This window comes from Lissotriton vulgaris, chromosome 11 (assembly GCF_964263255.1).
Source record: "Lissotriton vulgaris chromosome 11, aLisVul1.2, whole genome shotgun sequence".
In the NCBI taxonomy this organism is placed as follows: domain Eukaryota; kingdom Metazoa; phylum Chordata; class Amphibia; order Caudata; family Salamandridae; genus Lissotriton; species Lissotriton vulgaris.
Window position 1 is genome coordinate 585,817,501 of NC_141699.1, and position 18,352 is coordinate 585,835,852.

The window sequence follows — 18,352 nt, forward strand, 5'->3', positions numbered from 1 at the left end:
CAGGCTCAGGCCCCCTGGCCTGCAAGAACAAAAGAAAAGGTGTAAAAGTAGGATCCCTGCTCCTAAACATTAGATCCTGTCTTCACCAAGAAGAAACTCTGCCCGAAAAGGAGGACCCAGGACAAACTACATGGGGGACTACTGTCTCTGCCTGAGAGACTTGCCTGTAGTGGGTGCCTTGCTGCAAGAAGGAGAGAAGACCAAGACTACAGAAAGGCTCTTTATTTCAACTTGTGCAGAACTCTGAAATCGATCTCCAAGGGCTTGGACATGAGCTTGCCCCTGACCTGAGCCCCAGGACCATTGGGCTCATCCTGCCTTTGCCCGTCTGCTGCTGAGTTGTTGTATTTTCCGCCCTCGCCGGAGCCGTGATCTCTGGTGCCCTCGCCCCCTCCTAGGGCAGTGACACGCCGGAGCCCGGCCGCCCCTGCCCGCTGAGAGCCCCGCTCGAGTTTGAGCCGCTCTCTACGCTGTGCCGGGCCGCCCGCTTCCCTATCACCTCCCCTGAAACTGGAGCGCGCTGTGCGCACCCCACCCCTCCCGCCTGAATTGAATCGGGGCGCATTCCAAAGCCCCGGACGGTCTGTACATTTAAAACATACTTCGCCGCCCCGCTCTGCCCTCCTGCATCCTAAAGGGCCGTGCTTCACCCTGACGAGCCTCTGGTACGATCCGTACTAAGAGGCCCTGTGCGGTGCCTGCCTGCCCGGAAAACACTACGCCGCAGCTGATCCAAAGGTATGTTTTCACCCCCAACGCGTACCGAAGAAGTACGAGTCATCCACCACATGAGTCCGCCTCGAACCTGCATGGTTCGCAGCGTCTAAGCACTAAACAAAGGTACTGTACCATTCTAACTCACGCAGGAGTTCGCATCGGACTCGGGGTCCGCAACATTTGTTTTCCCCACATGGTTAAAGTACAAATTGCTGAGAACGAGTCGCACTGCAACGTTGCGACTCGTACCACCTGCTAAACGTAACCACCTCATTGTGCGCATTGTGCTGTGCGTCGCGCCCGGGACGGGAGAGTTCGAGAGGCGCGTAGCCTTTTGAGAGCCTTTGTTCGTTCACAGAGTACGAGTCGCACAGGAGTGCTACGACTCGTACCCCTGGGTAAAACCAGCCGCGCCGTATGCACCGTACCGCGAGGCACGAGAGCATCGGGAGGATCTGTCCTTTTTCAACCTCACGAAGCACACGAGGCGTATAGCAGCGCTACAAAGCGACCACAGTGAAAAACATTGCCAAGCAGAACTGAGCCTTGCCTTAAAGATTTTGGAATCTTTTTAAAAGCTACTTGAACTATTTTAAAAGCTAATTGAACTTGCGAGTGAAACCTTCCTGAAGAACTTTAAAGAATCCTTTTGATACCAAAGTACTGTGGCCCCATTTAATGTTATATTGGTCTTGTATTAAGCCTTCCATTATCTACTGCCATCTTTTTTATAAAGAAGACGTATTTCTACATAACTACGCCTGGTGTCCATTTGTGGTGGGTCTGTATATTGTTGTACATGGTCATAAATGCTTAACTAAATGACGCCCTGGGATTAGCCTTGTCTGCTTGCGTCACACTACCTAGAGGGTGAGCAGGGGTTATTCTAGAGGGTGATCCCCTTATAATGACTAGAGGAGAGGGTCCCTGCTTGTCACAAAGTCCTTACCTGTGCCAATCAGAGACCCCCAAATCTAACAATCATCAACCAAGACTAAGTGGGAGGGGGGGTGGGGTTGGGGTAATTTATAAAGACACTATGAAGTTGGTGACTATTGATATTGATGTGGTTGCAGCATTTGAACTACTTGGCTTTGCCATTAAGAACAACCATGTTCTTATTTTAACGGGGATCATTTGTTATAGACTTCCTGGGGCTTTTAGTGTGCATCAGCAGCAATCACTGTTGGATACTTTCACGAATATGGCAGCTACGCACTGTAAATTAGCGATCTTGGGTGATTTTAATTTGTGGTTAAATGGTTCTCTTGACTCCGGCTTTTATAATGTACTTGACTCATGTGAAGGCCTTGGCCTCTTTCAACAGATATCCAAGGCCACTCATAAAGGTGGGTGTAATGACGTTATATGATTCCTTGCTGGAATGCTCAGCATGGAACCATGTCTCTCTTTTGTACCGTGTTCTACTTGTGATAGTTGAGTTATGCTGGCTGTTGGATGAGGTTATATTAAATACCTCTTGAACGATCTGCATCCTGTGTGATTCCGCCTTATTATATTGGCGACGAGGATGGGATAGAGTTTAAAGGAAGATTTACTGATGCAAAAATCTACGTGGCTGAACGTGGTGACAGCTTGTTGAGCTGGTCACATCAGGCACGTTTAGGTGTCATTCTCAATCCAAATGGACATCCTTCTGTGCAAGTTCAATCGGTTGAAGGGGATGGTAACAAGTTCGTAAAAGAGTTTGGTGAGTTGTTCTCTGATAATTTGGGATGTTTAAAAGGTTATAATCACCATATAAAATTGAAACTTGGTGCAACTCTGGTTGCGGCAAGGGTAAGACGTATTCCCATATGTGTACAAGAAGCAGTAAAAATGGAGATAGGTCAACTGGTGTAATTCAACCTGTTGAAGTCAACTGGTGTAATTCAACCTGTTGAAGCGACAGAATGGCTCGCTCCAATTGTGATAGCTCGCAAACCTAATAACGAGATTCGCTTATGTGTGGACCTTCGTGCACTGAATAGAGAAGTGATTGTTGACAAATTCCCACTTCCAAACATAGAGGAATTCGTTTCTACTCTGGATGGTGCATGCTACTTCACCACCTTGGACATGGCTTCAGCTTATCACCAGGTTCCTTTTAGTGAAGAATGTCAAGAGTTAACATCTTTCATTACAGCGGGCACCTTCTTGATTTAATTTTTTCAGAAGCCCATTTTCTGTATATTGGGGAAACTCTGCCCATGGAGTGGACTGACCATTTCCTGATCAAATTCTTTGTAAATTCCAGCACCCACAACACTCAGGCAGCTCTCTCTACTACGGAATACATCAGTAGAGACTGGAAGGTTCTCCTTCGGAAGAGGGGTCATGTCTCTATGTTCAAGGTTGAGGACTGCTTCTCTTTAGATAAGCAAGTTGAGGAGAATTATGCCTCTCTTTGCCTGAAGATTACCTAGGTCTTGGACTCCTTGGCCCCTTTGAAAAACCATAGATGTAGGGGTACACCCTCAGTACTTTGGTTTAACGATAATCTGAAAAAATTGAAATTAGCGTGCAAGCAGGTTGAGAGGAGGTGGAGACGAGGTTATAAGGATAAAGACAAGCTTTCGTGGAAATCTAAAATTGAGGGCTATAAGAAGGAGATTATAAGGACCAAGGCAGAGTATTTATCTTCCATGATTCGTAATGCCTCTACTAGTTCCAGAGGTATCTTTAACATTTTGAACAGCCTTACTAGCCCTGACTGCTCTAAGAATGTGATACCCCCCTCTCAAGAACTCTGTGAGAACCTGGCTAGGTTCTTCCATGATAAAATTAAATCTATTATTGATGACTTGGGGGGGGACCATCTGCAACCAGTGGCTGTAGCCTCTGCGACTATGGGCATTGACGATCCCGTTTTGAGTGGTTCAGAGGTTGGTGGTGCCACCCCTATTTGTGTGGCCGTTAACTATTTATCTGAGTTCATGCCTCTGGTATCAGAGGACTTCAGTAGGATGGCCCGGGGTATTTCCTCTGGCTCTCCTCTTCACTGTGTACCACATAAAATCTGGACGGAGTTTTAGGTAGAGTTGTTTCCAACACGTTGTTTGGTTTGTAACCCGTCTCTTGCTAACGGAGTGGTCCTGTCTCAATGGAAGCAAGCACTGGTGCCACCTCTGCTTAAGAAGCCCTCCCTTGACCCAGAGTGTTCTAATAAACTACAGATCTATCTCCCTATTGCCTTTCCTGGCTAAGATTGTGGAACGAGTAGTTAGTAGCACTCTTTCTAGGCACTTGGAGCAACATAACTTACTGTAGGAGGTTCCGTTTGGATTCTGGCCATCCCACGGTACCGAGACGGCCTTGGTGACCGTTATGGACGAACTTCGGAGGCGGGCAGACAGGGGTCAGGCAGCTGTGCTGATTCTGCTTGACCTGTCTGCAGCCTTCGATACGGTCAACCATGGGATCCTGCTGAGAAGACTGAGAGAGGCTGAGGTGATGGGCTGTTCTTTGCGGTGGTTCCAGTCTTTTTTACTGGGCAGACAGCAGGCGGTGTCCCTCCCTCCCTTTCAATCTGCCTTCACCAATGTTTTGCATGGTGTGCCACAGGGCTCGGCAATCAGCCCTATCTTATTTAATATCTATCTGAAACCCCTGATTGCTGTCATCAAAGCACATAATATCAACATCTTAAATTATGCTGATGACACCCAGCTGATTCTCTCCTTTGAGGGAGATCAGTCGACGTCAGTGGAAGTGTTTCACAATCGCCTGCGTGACACGGCCTGTTGGTTGAAGGTTGAAGGACAACTAGCTACAATTTAATGCGGGTAAGACTGATGTGATTTTCTGTTCAGGGAACAGGATTCCACATGTCCTGCCCAGCAATTTCTGGCCTACTGACGCCTCGACCGCCGTTCGGCCAGTTAAATCGGTCCGTAACTTGGGCATTATGTTTGATAATGAACTCATAAAAAAAATGTGGACAACGCCCTCCAAGCCCTAGACCAAGGCATAATCTGCCTTCTAATACTCTTAGATCTATCTTCCAACTTCGACATGGTCAACCATGAAAAACTACTCGAACGCTGTAAACTCAGGATGGGTTTCGATGGTGTTGTCCTAGAATGGTTCAAGTCCTTCCTCCACAACCGATCTCAGAGATTCCTCATTAACGGCAACCTATCAGCTCCCACCCCGGTCACGGTTGGAGTCCCCCAAGGCTCAACCCTGTCCCCCACCCTCTTTCATCTTCACTTAGAGCCACTCATTGAAGTTCTTCGTGCCGCCAACATCTCCTATCATATGTACACGTACAACACCAAAATATACATCAATATTTCATCACTCGAGGAGATCCTCTCCCTGAACGAGACCCTGAAACTGACTGCCCAATGGCTAGCTGCTAACCAACTCAAATACAACGCAAAGAAAACTGAATTTCTCCTAATCTCCCCATCAAAAGCCAACCCGGAGATTCAGATGTGGATCAAGGCCATCACAGCCTTAAACTGCCCGCCGACCATTGTGGACTCTGCCAAATCTCTGGGCATAATCCTCGACTGTAACCTGAACATGCAAGACCACATTAACTCAATGGCTAAATCAGCCAGATTCCACCTGGGCTATCTGTGGAAGCTGAAACCTTTCATCGATGCTCCTGACTTAAAAATGGCAGTCCAAGCATCCACCCTCACAGGATTACCCATGATCACCTTGGCACCTCTTAAAGCCTGCCTCAATGCGGCCGCCACACTAATCACCGGCACTAGGAAATTCGACCACATCTCTCCACATATGAAAGCGCTGAACTGGCTCCCTCTAGAGGCCAGAATACAGCTGAAACTGGCATACATTACACACAAGGCTCTATACACAAAGTCCCCTGCTTATCTGGCACAGAAACTAGTGGTATCTGGAGGAAGCAGGTACTCCCGGTCCGCTAGAAACCTCTTGCTCCAACCTGCCCATTTTCAGAAAAAAAGAACCTACAATAGGGCGCCTATGGGGCAGCACAAAGAATTTGGAACTCTTTCCCACCCGCAATCAGGAGAATCCTTTCCCTAGCACGTTTCAAGAAGGAGGCCAAAACTTTCCTCATGGGTAAATTCCTCATCTAAGGCCTGCCCTCAACCACCACAGTGTGCCTGACGAATCTAAGGCTATTGCTTCTTCCTCAGATCACCAATTCACCCTGCCGAAAAAATGTGGGGCTTTTGTTTTTACTGATTCTAACTATAACTGTTAATCATACACTTGTGTCTCCTTTTTCCCCTATGTTCCCAGCACCCTTGCCCCTTGCCAACCTTTAAGTATATTTTAGTATATTTCTGTACTTTAGATTTTTTGTTTGTTCACCTCTGTATATCGTGTAAAGCGTTCTGATACCCTCACGGGTCAAGTTTGCGCTCTATAAAACACTAAAATAAAGAAATAATAAATAAATAACTTTGCCAGTGAGACGAACAATTAAATTAGACCTTATTGCACTTTGTCTTTTTTTGTAATTATTACCTTCCTTATGCTAGGAGATTTTTATTGTCTTTGTAGAACAGGTATAAATTTACTAAGTGTAAAGCAGCTCTGCTTTTTTACAGCAGTTCAATGGTTATGATACTTGTAATTTGGTTTGTTGCTTTTGAGAAGTATGCTGCGCTTGAGGAAGGCAATGTTATTTTAATTCATGGCTGTCCAACCCAAACTCTACTTTATGCCCCAGCCCTTATAGTCCTTTGTGTAAATCATTTGTTGTAATGTTGCATTTTATGTCTCTTCATGGTTTTTATGTCTTGGCATGTAGTTTAAATGTATTATAAATATTTATATATATTGTTCCTTTTTCAAATTTGTGTGCTTTGTTTCATGCCTGTCTTTTATGATCATATTCGGAATGATCGAATAAAAATTATTGATTGATTTGACCTTAGAATGGAAGTGGGCGCGGACATTTCTGACAATTATGTTTTCCAGCGTTGTAATTTTTCCCTAATCATACCTTTTTTTCCGATGCATATCTGTATGTAGATATATGATCATTCAACACCAACCGCCTCCCCTTAATTTCATCAGCATCATTGCTCTTCTGCTGCACTGTAAAACTGACTATGTAGCTGACTGGTACCTATAAGCACTCACAGTAAAGCAGGCATATGGCTTTAGTAATTCTTTCCCTAAGTATAAGCATCCTGCCCCATGATTCGCTTAATCTGATAATAACATTGCATTCTTTTCCTGTATTAAGGCAAGCCCAACGTGGAGCTCCTTCTTACGCTAGAGTTTCTGCTTGCAAGCTTTCATCCATTACTTCATGAGCTGCACTCCTAAGTAATGGCTGCACTTGGGATTTTGAAGCCATTGCTACAATTAAATGAAGTAGCTATTGCTTATAATTCATTCCATGTGTTGTGTTTTTAACAAAGAACTCCTGGCACATTAGTAAATTTAGTTTTTTTAAAGGGATCAAATGAGTGTTGCTCTGTGTTTCCTACTCACATAGTAAAGAAATGAAACAACTCAATTTCTCCCTCGAACGTAGCGCTATCTTTTGCCTTTGAAAAAAGGAGTACAGTGTATTTGCTACATGCATCCTTAAGTAATTGCAACATGTGTAAGCGGAGTCTGCTTCCTTTTTTGCCTCGTGCATGCTCTGGAGCTTATTCTCTTGACCATATCAAAGCCCCCAAATGGATTTGGTCAAGTTTCAAACTGATGGAAAATAGTACATAACTTGGTGCCATCTTCCTAGGTCCATATTTTCCACCACTGCTTTACAATACCACATGTAAGAGGTATGTTTTTTATTTAAGATATTTAAGCATGTCAACCACCGAAGACAATTTCAGAAACTGGAGTGCACATTTTCATGTCTCCAACTATTTATATACAAAATCTTTGTTTGGTTCCTTTGAAGATGCAAATGCCTGTCAAGGTCCCTCTTCTGGTATTTTCTGAACATGCTTAGTACGCCCCCTGTGTTTCTCGACCAGGGTGATCGCAAAAGATTAAACTATTGCGTGCTGAAGAAGTTAAGTGCAAAGTTGCCCATGTGGTGCCACCCAACAGGGATTAACAAATGACTTTCTTTTAATTAGGCCAGGTAAAAATAGTTCCTTCAGTTGATGATTCTTTTGATTGGATGGCTAGTATCCTTCCATTGCTTACCTTCAGGGAACCATTTTTTGTTTGCTTTCAGCACTCAATAGAAGTGAATGTGTCTTCTTGTTTTCTCTCGCTCTCCTCTATGTGCTGCTTTTTCCGTTCACATCCCCACCCCCTTTGCTCATTGTGTTGCTCTCCTACTCAGAGTTCAGCTGTAGCTTCCCCAAATCCATGTCCGGCTTAGTTTTTTATATTTATTTGAATGCACTTGCACCCCCCTCTGGGCTTCTCTGTTGCTTCCCCTCACCTCCCTGCTCACTGCCCCTTTGCAGCAGCCTTGACTTGCTCCTTCCATACCGCTGGGATCCTTGGTTGCTCCCAAAAACTTCATGTTTTAAAAAAGAGATATATATTTTCTCAATTTACTTTTTAGGAGAGTCCGACAGCGGGGTTCCAAGATTCTCCATTTTCTAAATGCGCTTTCACACACTTTTATTTTAATTTATTGCTCTAAGATGGCCGTCTGCTGTGTTGAAACGTAGAATTTTTAAAAATAAGCCAAGCTGGCCGCCACATCATTATGTATGCACTCATGCACAGTCGTACGTGGGCACTCACATCATCATGCTAGGGACAAAATCTAAATTGTCCGTGCATATACATCATTATGCAAGAGCTGGATTTAAGCTTTCTTTGGCTGATGGTCATCAGCATTCTATTCAGGTAGCTTCTATAATTTCTTTTAGCTGATATAGAAAAATGTGAAAGCCGTAAACCATGACGTACTTATTCAAAGGCTCAGAAACTTTGGTGTCAATGGCATAGCGCTGGATCTTCTCACTTCCTCCTTGTCAGACAGAGAACAAGTTATCCTCTGGAATGGCTATCAATCAGAAAACCTCCCCTTTCCAGGAGGAGTCCCACAGGGATATGCTCTGTTGCCTACTTTGTTAAACATTTATGTTAACCCTCTGGCAAAACTAATTAAAGAGCAAGGCCTTAAGCTAGTGTCATATGCAGATGACACTCAGCTGATAGTGTCAGGTTCTCATTCAGTGGAGGCCAAGACAGCGGTCTTCTCCCTCTGCATGTCCAAAGTTATGTCTTGGATGAATCAGAACTTTTTAAAGTTAAACGCCGCTAAAACAGAAGTTCTAGAGTTCGGCCAAAAAGCATCCATCTGGAATCAGCTCTCGTGGCCTAGATCAGCAGGGGCTTGCCCGCTCCCAGTGGCTAAAGTTAGGAATCTTGGCATAATGTTCGACAAAGACATGTCCTGGCGGCCACAGATTAATCAAGTAGCCTCGGCATGCTTTTTTATTTTAAAAGGGCTGATAAATATACTGCCGTTTATCCCTTTCTTCCTTAGGAAAACAGTTATAATTGCCACTATCTTCTCTAGAATTGATTATGGCAATGCGCTTTATTTGGGAGCTGGCTCTGCTCACTTGGCCAAGCTGCAATCAGTACAAAATGCAGCAGCGAGAGTACTTCTCAACCTGCCCAAGCACCACGCTACCTCTCGTTCTATCAGGCAACTACACTGGCTTCCAGTACAACGGCGTTTGGAGTTTAAAGCATTATGCCTGGTTCATAAATCATTATCTAAAGATGGGGCATTAGATCTTCAGTCTTTATTCTCCTGGTACCAGCCAACCCGCTCCTTAAGGTCTGCTGCTCAATGTCTGGTCAATGTTCCCATGATCAAACGATCACGATGGGGAGGCAAGGGCTTCTCCCATCTGGCCTCAAATCTATGGAACTCAGCCCCCCTATATCTTAAACAGATCACTAATCTGAGGCTGTTTAGGAAGGAAATCAAGACATGGCTTTTCAATCTATGATACATTGGCTAGTACGCGTCTAGTTACCTTACTCAGCGCCAAGACGCCTCGGCATTAGTGCGCTTTAGAAATACCAACAGTCAGTCAGTCAGTCAGTCAATTGGTAGGCTAACACTTTTCCAAGGTGGGACCTGTTGGCTTTACCAATGCTTGCTTTTTATAGTTCGCTCATTTAAAGTAAGCTACTTGCAGCTGCAGTTACAATCACACTACCAGGTAATTGATACAGCCGTATAATTTAAATGGAAAACAGGCACAGTTTCTTTGTTTTCATAACCACATAATGTTACGAAAAAAAATGCTTGTGCGCTGTTTATCAATCATTGATGGGAGTTCAAAGCGCAGCTCAAAAAAACAGAGTAATGTGGAGTTATTATGTTGTTTATGTAAAGTAGGCATTTACAGCAACAATCAAGCATCAATTAACAGCAAACCTCAGAGCACACACAGTACAACCGTGTGCCACACAATAACGTCTCCCTTCACATGGACACCATCTGAAGAGCTGATATCACCTATTGAGTCAAAAAGTGGTCTGAAACCTCTGCAGTGAGTGAGTTTGCAGCTTGTGCTCAGACCTGCACAGCTGATATGCATTACATGGAGTGAACTGGGAGGTCAGGGTGTTGGTAGTGGTGGCTCACAAACAGTGCTTATCACAAAATCCTGCACCCCCAAAGCCCCCACATTACCTCCTCGTCCTGTCTCCCCGTCCCACTCCTGAACAGTGAGCAGCTAGTCTGCTCCACAGAAACCTATTACCTAGCTGAGCTTTTTTGCACTTCCCCCAACATGGCGTCACTATAATGTGATAATAAAAGGGGAAGTGCAGGACAGAAACATCCTGTTCTTTTTTTCTGCCTTCTGTGCTGACATGGTTTTTGGCTCTATTTCTGAGTGATGGTGACTTTAAGCTTGCTAACATCTTGAATCTATATTCTTGCCTTGTGTTGGTCCTTTTAAGGCCTTTTTCCAGACCTAGAAGCATAAACTAGAGGATAGCTGCTTTATATGATGATAGATCCCTTATTCTTGACTTTAATCCATCTATTGCCTATTCGCTTTGACATAATTATGTGTCCTTTCATCATCCTACCTATAGTAGAGGGTGGATCCTGTAGTCCTGACTTTATATTACATATTGTTATGGTTTGTGTAGGTACTCTGACAGAGCTAAGTGTTATTTCATCCTTCTCAGGCCTACAAGGCCCAGAACTAGAGAGACTCCATTTTGCTTTCTGTCCCTGCAGACTGAGATGCTTGCAGGGTAAAGGTAATGTTTTAGTTATAAGGTGTTGTTCGCTAGGGGAAAACCAGCCGAGACTGGTTCTTATCGAAAGAATGTGTTTGTCTCTTGGGCCCAGACGTAACATGCAGATGGCCACTGCGTTTGCGCGGAGAGCCCTGGAGCTGGCACAGGAATTCGGTGGGAGGCAGCCCTCTGTTGGAAATTCCCATGAGGGGAGAGCATTCCATATTAGTGAAGTGCAGAAGAGTCAGTCAGTCAGTTGGTTCTTGGAGAGAGAGAGAAGTAAGATGGTTTTTTGGAGCTGAAGAGAACAGTTCAGTTCAATTGGTTTTCTGGAATGGAGAGAGAAGGCAGATAATTGCTGAAGCTGGAGAGAGCAGTCAGATGTACGAAGTTGGAACTGTCAGCTGGAGCTGCCAGTTTATCAGGATGCATTAAAGCAGTTACCAGTCAGATGGAGGAGTTGAAGCTGCCAGCTGGAGCAGTTGAGCCAGAGGAGTGAAGCTGTGGTGACGGAGGGAGAGAGAGAGCCCTGATTCCACCAGAGAGAGAGAGAAGCATTCCTTCTAATAGGGTGAGGTATTCTAAACTAGTTTGCTTTACACTTACACCTTAATCTTGTCTTTTATTTCCTAGGCTAAATTCCCCTACTGTATTGCTAATCCTTTTCCTTTCAGCGGTGTGCAGTCTATTTACAGTCCCTGTTAGTTACATGTGGGTGTGCAGTCTATTTACAGTCCCTGTTAGTTACATGTGGATGTGGTATAGTAATAAAGCTTTACAGAGACCCCGCAGATCTGTGTATGTGTCTATTCCCATTTTACTTTTCAGGCTATGTGTTATAGTATATTGCTATTGTTGTTATTGTAATAAAGATACCCCAGTTCTTAGTCAACCAGTGTGCATGTGTTGTTCTTATGATAGAGCTAACCTTTCTTCTAACCAGATGCTGTATAGTAACTGATGGATCAAAAGGAAGTAGGAGCGCTTAAATCAGGGAATAACTTTTGCATACAGTGTGTGCCTCCTATTCTTATATAGTGAAGGTAACCTGTTCTTCTAGTCTGGTGTTACTGCACGAACAGATGCTGCCCCTGATCAGGTAAGTAATAACTGAATAATTAGGGAGAGAGGAGCCCTTGAACTAGAGGATAAGTTGTACACCGTGTAATTCGGCCATTCCATAATATTATTGTACCCCTAGTGAATAGTGAGAGAAATTTCCCAATAGAGAGAGAGAGAGCTGAAGGTATTCATAGGAAAGTGATCGTCGTTGGGATGCGGCGTTATACCCACAGGATTGTGGCTTGTTTAGCGAGTACCAGGGAGGAGACTGGTATGTATACCCACCGGATTGTGGCTTGTTTAGCGAGTACCAAGGAGGAGACTGGTATGTATACCCTCCGGATTGTGGCTTGTTTAGCGAGTACCAGGGAGGAGACTGGTATGTATACCCACCGGATTGTGGCTTGGGGGAGCACTGGTTGTGGCCAGTGTGTAATGGTATATAATCAGAACTGCCCCAGGGTAGATTAGTCTGGGCCCATGGGGTCGCGAGGCTATGAGGTATGAGTGTGGTGTAGGGCATGGACGTCCTTAGTAATCAGTGAGTATTCCTAGTAATCCCTATAGATTTAGTGGTGTTTCTGATGATATGAGCTTGTATATTGCGAGTTCCCCATCCTCAGGTAGGTACCCAGGTGCCTGGATAGATGGGTCCTGAGGAGGGAGGTGGTTACGTTTTGGCCGGGTTGGTGGTGCTCTGGTGAGCTGGTCCTATCTGGTCTGAGAATCCGGTCATAACACTTCGCAGTATGCCTTGGATGCCTGGCTGAGCTGGGGGTAAGTTCCCTTTTTTATTAGTTTTTATCTTCTTGTGTTTTGGCGGCCTGCTTTAGCAGCTGCCTTTGTTGTTTGTGTTATGCTCCCGCGCTGCCTACTGTGCCGGTGATTTTCACGGTTCGCTCTAGCGACCGCCTCTGCCTGGCGCCCTCACCTGTTGGGACGCGTCCTGCTTTAGCGGCCGTTTCTCCTGTTTCCAGGTCCCGCTGCGCCCTGCTTTAGCGGGCGGTGGCTGCGGGGGTGTTCTGCAGTACAAAAGGGGGTGGAAATGGACGGAGCATCTGAACCAATCAAACACTCACACCCAGTCAAAAGATCTGGGTTTAATCCATCACCGTTCTTTAGCCCACTCTGCCACCCCAATTCAGACATGGCTATATGCAAATCAGTCTGACCGGATGTATGACGTTACAACGCATACTATTACAACTACCTACCGTTACAACGCGACCATTACAACGCATACCATTACAACGCATAGCGCTTTGAGGTGCTGGATAGTGGTAAGTATAATTTACTATTCTAACTCCAGTCCCCGTGGACCCTAGGGAAAGTGTTGGATAGTAAATTATACTTATTCCCTATCCTAGAGCGCCCCCCAGCGCAATGCGTTGTAATGGTATGCGTTGTAAAAGTCGCGTTGTAATGGTAGTGCGGAGTAAAAGATGCGTTGTAACGGGTGTATACCGTCTGACCCTGTGCCTCATGGGAACAGTCTAGCCCGAACTGCCAAGCCATGCCTTCCCTGGACCGGAAACAAGCTTCCGAGGACCGGTTTCTGGAATTCCAGCCGTCTTCAGCCCGGCTTGCTTGAATCCAGTGGCAAAGTGAGCAAGGGACTCACGTCTGAGCATACCCTGCCACACTTATGGCGGCCAAAAGCGGTACAAAAGGGGGTGGTAATGGACGGAGCATCTGAACCAATCAAACACTCACACCCAGTCAAAAGATCTGGGTTTAATCAAGGGGTGTTCTGTGCAGCGTGTATGCTCCTTTCTGGCACATGGGGGCGAAACTCGGGCGGCCGGCTGTGTTTTTAACCCGGCCCCCATTTTCTGGTCCCACGAGAGCTCGGGTCCTCGGGACTTTGTTGCTTCTATAAAGGGGTCCTTGTATACCTGCTTTTGTCCTCTGTGAGTGCCTGTTTGGTTCTTGGGACTTGCTTTTTTGCAGTCATGGCTTCTGATGCCTCTTCCTTTGCTGCTCCTCTTGATGCCCTGCGCCTGTTAATTAATGAGGCAGTGGCTGGTGCTTTCCTGGCTTGGGATGCGGCTGGGCCTCCTCCCAAGGTGCCTCATGGTTCTGTGGATCCGCAGGCTGCTCCTGATGATGAGATGGGTCCTGAGGAGGATGAGGGTGTTTTGTTCAGGGTGCTGAGCTCTCTGGCCTGTCCGCCCATGTGCGGGACAGTTTGAGTTTTTCTCCTCCTGTTGCTGATGTTCTGGAGGATGACTTCTTTATGCAATATGTCCAGCCTGCTGCTGACTCTTTTCCTTTGCACGGGGCTATGTGCAAGGTGCTGGCTCAAGAGTGGAAGGAGGTGGATAAGTCCGCCTTCCCTCGCTTCTTGTCCAGGCGTTACCCTCTGTAGGGTTTTGCTGTTGAGTTCCCTCAGGCTGTGAAGATCGACAATGTGATGGCTGGTCTTTCCTCTCAAGGTTTGGTCCTCTCGGATGATGCCCTTCCTGCAGACGCTGTGGATAGGCATGTTGAGGGGGCGGTGAAGCGTTCTTATGCTGCTTCAAATTTTTCTGTCCATGCGACTGCCTATTCGAACTACATGGTCCAGTCCCTCCTCAAGCATTATCACTGTTTGTGCCCAGTGCACCTTTTAAAAGGTGCGCCGGGCGCAAACAGTGATGATGTGTAATACGGCCCATGGAGTTTTACAATCTGGTATATCTGGGCAGTGGTGGACGGCGTACTATTGTCTTCTAAGCTTTGAGAAAGTATGTTTATTAAATTAACACACACTTTGGTATTTAATCACACAACCAGGTAAAAACGCAAGAAAAATAAATAAGATAAGAATTACAATATTAACAGTTCTTCCAGATGTGCTAGCTACATTGTGTCGAGAAGTGGTTTCCTGTTCCCTGATTTGCATATGACAGCATCAGGATGTGCAGGTTTTCGCACCCCTGTTAAAGAAGTTCTTGCTTGCCTAAAGGACCGGATGGTGGGTGTGCATCCCCTTGGTTACTGCTGCAGGTGGACTTCAGAATAGGCTTTAAGGTATGACCTGTTGGCACCCCAGCGCTTTATCATACGTCACGTGACTCTGGGTACACTGTCTAGTGAGGGAAAGCATGTTACAGCAGTTAGGGAGGGCAGAAACAGCTGCTAGTGCCTTTCTAGTAAGGAGAAAATGTGAGGGCGTCAAGAGACAGGGGGCAGGCAGAAATATACAGCTAAATAAAAAATAACCATTGACGTCAGCGTTCTCCTGAATCAAATCATTTACCATGCGTCATACTGCTGAAGTGATCCAACATGAAGTAATTTTAGTTGGGAAAGAAAGCTGCCAGATAATCCTCTTCTAATTGAAAAAAAACGTCTTACAGTTAAGGCATTCCAATTTACTCACCCAAATTAACACATACCCTCGGAACTTCAAAGCTATACCTGAGTTGAAATGGTCGTTCAGTCTCGCCACTATTTTTACAGTGTGCTACTTCAGGCACATAAGTCAAGGCAAGGCAAAGAAAAAGAACACACATATAGCACAACATAACATATCACAGTATAGCACAGCATAATACAGGCTACTACATCCGAAAAAGCGCTTCAACACCCCATCAACGGTACCAAGCGCTATATAAATGCAAAGCTTTTTTTCCCTCTTCCATCCCTCCACTATCCTTCTCAATCCAAATAACTAACATATCCACCACTAAAATTACTTTCATATTTCCACCGCACTAATTCATCACTAATCCTTTGTGGGTTCCGGAGTAGCATGCTACTCGCTGAAAAAGCACTTTGACGCCTCGTCAGGGGTAGTAAGTGCTATATAAATGCAATTACATTACAATACAGAAGATCATAACATACTATGGCATAGTAACGCATGGCCTAGCAGAATATAGAACAAAGCTTTACATAGCATACCACAATATCTTATAGCATGCCATGAGATTCGGAAGCACGCTATATCATTCTTTGATATGGTAATCTGTATTCTGCAGAGCATTGTTGTGCGTGCTATGTCATGTCTTGCTAGGCTATGCTGTCTATTCCTTGCAACATCTCAGGCTTATGCGCGGTCCAATTTTCAGCCCCATAATTTATTTTGCCTCATGTGATATGCCACAGCTCAAATCCATCTTGCCACAAGCAGGTGGATGTGACACAATTCAATTCAATTTCAATTCAATTTGAATTGAAGATGTGGCAGAAGGAATTAGAGAAGTACTGCCCGACATTATGCAGTTTGCAAGTGTGGAGGTGGAACTGTGACTCCAGCAGAGGTGAGAGCTGGAGCGATAAAGAGGTGCTACAGGAAAGGATAGTCTAAGTAGGGATTTGAATAGTTGTCACTGAGGAGGATGTGTCTACCTCATAGCACAGCGACCACCTCTGAGAGCTGCTCTGGTGTGCCTGCTGCCATCTGTAGGTGAACACAGTCCCTATCCTAAGCAAATCTAGCTTTACAACCAGTGCTCTGTTCTGAGCTCACCTCTGGCATTGCTGTAAGGGACTTTCAGTAGACTCTGTCCATTAGGAAAATGATCTAAATTTTCCTGTCAGCAAGCCTTCTCGACAGACCAGAGTGTCACCATGTATCATACTTACCCGTCCTGCATGGTCCACTGCCAGCCATACTGAGATTCCTAGCCCCGCCGGCTGCCTGCGCCGCTTCCTTGAATGCACACACATTTGCATATGTCTTGCGATTGGAGCCGCAGATGGAACGCTGGGTCCGACATGTGCAGCGAGACTGAGGTATCTCACCATGCTCCAGGCCGCCAATATCCATTTTGCAGAGCAGGTTCTCCCCACAGCGGCCATGGAGCGGCCGGCCACCATCCAAGTCACAGACCTGGCCCTCCACATTGCCACACTCCAAACAACAGTGGCAACGGTCACGCACCAGGCCTGCTAAGCAAGCGGTGGGCTGTGGACAGAGCTCAGGCACACAGTGGCACCCCTCAAGCTCATCCATCAGCTGCCAACTAGGTTTCGAGAGGCCAGTGGTGACTCCAAGCACCGCCAGTAGGAGCAGCAGTGCCAGTTTGTGGTCCATCATGTTTGGAAAACAGCAAAGTTTGAACGGACCTTGAGAAGCCAGAAGAGGAGGCCTCTGGAGCAGACCCTTCAGTGATGGGTGTAGACCTTCAATTTGCTGGTGAGCAACCCTGAGCGATGGCTGAAGGGCACGGCTTTGAAAGAAGTCCAAACAACTCAGTGACGCTCGAGGGCCTTAAGTAAATGTTAGGAACCTCATGTGAAGTTGTGCCATGCAACTGAGGTCTGGAAACCTCGAATGAAGTCAAGCAACCCCAACAGAAGTCCAGGAGACCCAAGTGTGGTCCAGGTGCCTGCACCGCAGTTCAAGAGCCCTCAAATAAGTCAAGGAGTTCCTTCACGGTACTCTTGACGCATGCATGAACTCTAGTAGCTTTGTGAAGTCCGGAAGCATCCAGTACAGTCCAGGAGATGGAAGTGAAGTAAAAGCACCCCGAGAGGCGTCAAAGGTGCGTCCAAAGAAGTATAGGAGATTTGAGTGAAGTCAAGAAGTCTCCAGTCAATTCCAAGAGTGATACTCAAAAGACTACAACCGAGGGCTCCCGGTGCATCAAGTGAAGCCTGTCAGCGTCGATTTAAGGTCACGCGCCTTGCGTCACTCCTGCACACGCCGCACCTCGACTGGCAGCCGAATAAAAGCTGCGTCAGACACGACGCTGGCCTCCTCTAAAGCCGCGTTTCTTCGTGCGCGAGAGGCTCGACGGGTGGCACGCGCGCATTCTCTGCACGGGAGCGGAGATGTGCGGGGATGTGGCTCTCCCTCTCAGGGAGGAAACTGTCTCCAGGCCCTCTTGCGGAATTTCACATACACCCCCGGCAGCCATACTTCAAACAGAGCAGCTCCTGCTTCCAATTACGGATCTGGTGTGCCTGAGCACAAGCGGGCCCACCTGTGCACCAGAGGCCGGCCAGTCTGAGGAGAAATCCGAAGATTCATTCGCCCTGACAGGGCGCCTCTGAAAGGCTGGCACTCCCGGCTAGGGTCAGTCAGTCACACGCCAGGCGTCCTATCCCCAGGAGAGAGAAACAAACTGTGCGAGCACAAGTTCAGTAGCGGGTCACGCTCACAAGTATCCCATTGTGCACAAGCAAGTTACCAGTCCGTTCACCAGACTATAACACTGAAGTGTGCACAGGCAAATGACAAGCAAATACGTCTGCTCTCAATCAAATCACACAGTACTTACTCTGAGGAAGACATCGTTCACACCCATCACGTTGTGCAAAGGTACATCATCAATCTCGGTGCCCCCATAACTCTCTCTCAATGACACCGGTCTGTGCAGACGTGCACAATTAGCTATCTGTGCTGCACAAGAAGAACGAAACTGCATTATTTATACACACATATGTCGATTTCTTTGCAGGCAGATATTGTTCCCAAAAGAATGCAAGCACG

At 46.2% G+C, this 18,352-nt stretch overlaps 1 protein-coding gene across 1 annotated transcript in view; it reads right to left on the reverse strand.

Annotated features, from left to right (window-relative positions):
* Window positions 1-17,752, reverse strand: part of LOC147683172 (kazal-type serine protease inhibitor domain-containing protein 1-like) — a 268,775-nt gene extending 251,023 nt beyond the window's left edge. The window contains exon 1 of the mRNA XM_086943665.1: window positions 16,501-17,752. Coding sequence (XP_086799791.1) covers window positions 16,501-16,954 — 454 coding nt within the window. The 5' untranslated portion in view covers window positions 16,955-17,752. The remainder of the gene's footprint in view (window positions 1-16,500) is intronic.
* Between the last annotated feature and the right edge of the window lie 600 nt (window positions 17,753-18,352).